The following is a 3,719-nucleotide window of genomic DNA, read 5'->3' as shown; positions in this document are numbered from 1 at the left end:
AGGCTCCGCGCCGAACGTGGCGGCGAAAGTGGCCTCGTCACACAGCTCGGTCAGCGCCGCTGCGTGCTGCGCATAGGCGCCATCGCGCAAGCGCGTGCACACGGCGGCGCCGAGGGGCGAGGCGAAAGTGATGGTCGCGCCGATGCGCTGGTAGATGGCCGCAGCGTCGGCTGAGCCAAACAGGTCCGCAGTCGCCTACCGCTCCATTCCAACACTCTGCATAGACCGCACAGAGGCCCGGCGCCGTGCAACGTGGCGGTCGCCGGCGCGAGAAGCACCGGCACGCCCGCGTAAGCGCCGACATTGACGCACGTCGCGGCACGGAAGAGAGTGAGGGCGGTCTCGGGGTCGGCGCCGCCCGCGAGTGCGCGCGTCGCGAGCGGCATGCCTGTTGGGCGGCGACGGGCGTCAAGTAGCGCCGCCCGCAGCCGCGCGGACGGAGTTTGAGGGCGGGCGGGCGAGGCGTGCCGGCGAGCAAGCAGGCGGGCAAAGCAATGCCGACAAGGCAGAGCGTCCGACCGCAGCCCGCCGCGTCGCCGATTGGGCCCCACAGCCGCGCCTCCCGCCACTGCCGCGGCGGCGGCGGCCGAGCCGAGGTCGGACATCATCAGCTTGCCGACCGAGAGGAAGGGCAGCCCCGCCATCGACAGGCCTACGGGCAGGCTCCGGGAGCGCTCTGGGAGATAGGTTCGAGGAGAGGGAGGCGAGCCAGCGGGCAGACAGCGGGCAGACCGAGCGTGCCGCCCGCCAGCAGCCACAGCTGCGGCGTGCGCTGCGCGGCGGCCAAATCCAACCCGCCGCCGCCCTCAGCACCGCCCCCGCTGCCACTCTCGCCGCCGCCCGGAGCAGCAGAGCGTCCGCCTGGGCGGCCCTCGGCAGGCGGAAGTGAGTGCGGCGCCGCCGGCTCCGGCAGGCGGAAGGTGAGCGCCGCGATCGCCAGCAGCCCGAAGTTGACGCCTGCGAGGGCGGCGAGGGCCTCCGCTGCGCCGCTCGCGCCGTCGAGGAGGAAGACGCCCTCGCGGAGCGAGTCCGCGAAGCCGCTGGCGGAGAGGTCGCGCGCCTGCGGGAGGGTCCAGGAGACGGAGGGTCCAGGAGACACTCGGTCCAGAGAGGCGCTCCGAGGAGCCTCCGGGAGGGTGCGCGAAGGCAGAGGTCGCGCGCCGTCGCGGCGACGCAAGGGACTGCGGCGGCTCCGTCCAGCTGCGCGATCCGCTCTCCGATCGCGCGCCCGTGGAGAGCGCGTCGGTGCCGAGGAGGTCGAGGCCTCCGAGCCGCGTGGGCGGCAGGCGGCAGGCGGCGAGCACGGCCTCGAGGAAGGGCGTCGCGAAGAAGAGGCCCGAGCCGAAGGCGGCGAAGTAGAGGGAGAGCGCGAGCCCGCGGCGGCGGCCGTCGGCGAACCACTTGGTGGCGAGGAAGGGCGGCATCTGCGGATAGACGCACCAGAAGCCGAGCCCAGAGACGACGGTGGTGCTGAAGGCGTACAACGGCCAGTGATTGGCATGAACCGCGAGCGCGGCGAGAAGCATGCCGCCCGGGAAGAGGCATGCGCCGGCGAGCGCGATCCGCCGCGTGCCCATGCGCGCCACGTGCGGCGCGAGGAGGACGCTGGCGACGGCGCTCGTCGCGCCGCCCAGGACGGCCGCCTGCGGGATTGCGCTGAAGGCAAAGTCGGTCGGCATCTGGGCCACGACGCCCTGCGCCCGGCAGATGTGCGGCCCGAGGACGGCCGGCGTGGCCAGGTAGGTGCCGATGGACGCGCCGGAGAGGCAGGCGGGCACGAGCTGCAGCCAGCGGCCGTGCTCACTTGCCGGCTGCATGATGCGCTCGTCGCTCAGCGGTGCGGCGTGGCTGCGGGTCGAGGAGCAGCGCCGCAGCAGGACCGAAGGCAATGCGAGCAGCGGCGGTGGAGCGGCGCGGCGAGCGAAGCGGCGTGGCCACATCGTGACAGACACGTTTTCCAGTTCGTGCACTGCTGCGTCGGCACTGGAAGAGACGTCTAGAGCGAGAGCGAGAGGCGGAGGCAGTTGCCTGGGCGTGCCTATAATCCTTCGGTGCGTGCCTCAAGTGAGGCAAGGTTTTTTCTTTTTGATTGGCCTTGCGAGGAGACCACGCGAGAGAGAGAGAGAGAGAGAGAGAGAGAGAGAGAGAGAATGGCCGTTATCCGTTAGTGCGGACGTCGCCGCGGCTCGCCTCTGCCGCGGCGGCTGCTGCGCGCACGCGGCGGCGCCGCTCTCTCGCGAGACGGCTGGCGACGCGGCTCGCCGCCGACGTACGGTGCGCTCGTCCGACGGTCCGCGGCGTGGCGTGCGAGGCGCTGAGCGCCGCTCTGCGAGCGCCTCTGCGCCTGCACTGCCTGTCTCTGTTGCTGCTGGTGGTGGTGGTGCTGCTGCTGCTGGCGCCGATGCTGGTGCTGGCGCGGCGCGGCTGTGCGACTGGGCTCGACGCGCGCGTCGCGAGCGTCTGACGCGGCGGGCGGCGTCGGGCAGGTGCGCTTCTCTCTCGGGTGGTGGTGGTGCTGCTGCTGCTGCTGCTGGTGGTGCAGGTGCTGCTGCTGGTGCGGCGCGGCTCTCCGACGCGACTCGATGCGCGCGTCGCGGCTATCTGACGCGGCGGGCGGCGTCGCGGGCGGCAGCGGTGGCGGCTCGCGGGTGGAGGTGGAGGCTGGAGGCTGTGGTGGACCTTGACTACTTCCTGGAGATGTTGAGGCGGCGGTGGCTAGGGGACCATCGCGGGGAGCTGCGCGTCCGGAGGGCGAGCTGTGCAGATCCGGATGGCTTCACCTTCGTTGAGCAGCTCAACCCTCTGGGGAGTGAGTCGCCGACGCCGGTGTCTTGACACCCAACACTCTACCTTAGCTCCTGAGGGGCGCGTGGTTCTAACCACGTAGTATGACTACAACCCACCACAGACACCCTCCCCCACTCCTCACGTGTGTTCACACCCTCACCCTCTCCTCTCTCCTCTCTCTCTCTCTCTCTCTCTCCTCTCTCTCCTCTTGTCTGTGCTGTCTGCCTGACTCAGGCACTCAATCTGCCGATGCGTGATTGTGTGTGGGCTGCTCCGAGGAGGGGGCCCTCTGTGCGATCCGACGGGTAGGGGGGCTGTGCCCGGGCGGTGTCCGGTGTGGAGTCCCCTTCTGATCCCGCCTGGGATGTTGGGTGTGAGGTTGTGGCGGCTTCGATCCCAAGGGGGGGAGCTGATCCCACTCAATAACCAACTCTCAGGGGCAGTAGGTGGGCGAGCTTCAGGCACGCTCATCTCGATCGTCAAGACGTTGCTACGCGCGGTCTTCCGCGGGGGGAGCTGCGTCGACGGGTGCGGGACCGCGGCGCAGCCAGTGCCGCGGCGAGGCCTCCGGCTGTTTGCGGCGGGCGGGTTGCTGCTCGCTGCGATGGCGAAAAACTCGTCTCGCCACACGCCAAGGGCTTATGCTCTGGCGAGACGTGAGGCGCATGCGCCCAGGAGGGGAGGGGGCATGTGTAACGACACTGCTAGAGATGCCTTTCGGGGCCCAGAGATAAAACTTCTGTGATGCCATGCGTGACCTAGTAGTGTCCCCAGCTATGGGCGTGTCCACGTTGGAACCAGGTGTGGTGTGGGCGCGAGAATAGCTCCGCCGTTCATGGAGGCAACCGATGCGAGTCGACTGGTGTGTGTCGTCGTGGTTTCGTATCAAGAATTCTCTCTCTCACGGTCAGGATGGAGGTGCTGAACTGGAT

The 3,719-nt window shown here is 69.7% G+C and overlaps 1 protein-coding gene across 1 annotated transcript; it reads right to left on the bottom strand.

Moving 5' to 3' along the window:
- Window positions 1-16: 16 nt before the first annotated feature.
- Window positions 17-1,940, bottom strand: EMIHUDRAFT_251932 (hypothetical protein; the record flags this gene model as incomplete). Its single annotated transcript, XM_005790132.1, has 6 exons — window positions 17-195; window positions 279-388; window positions 503-652; window positions 733-772; window positions 956-1,060; window positions 1,305-1,940. Coding segments are annotated over 6 exons (1,220 nt in total), but the record flags the coding sequence as incomplete, so codon positions are not given.
- Between the last annotated feature and the right edge of the window lie 1,779 nt (window positions 1,941-3,719).

Source organism: Emiliania huxleyi (assembly GCF_000372725.1).
Source record: "Emiliania huxleyi CCMP1516 chromosome Unknown EMIHUscaffold_1211, whole genome shotgun sequence".
In the NCBI taxonomy this organism is placed as follows: Eukaryota; Haptophyta; order Isochrysidales; family Noelaerhabdaceae; genus Emiliania; species Emiliania huxleyi.
Note: the sequence above shows the minus strand (reverse complement) of the source record. Positions and strands in the feature narration are given on the sequence as shown.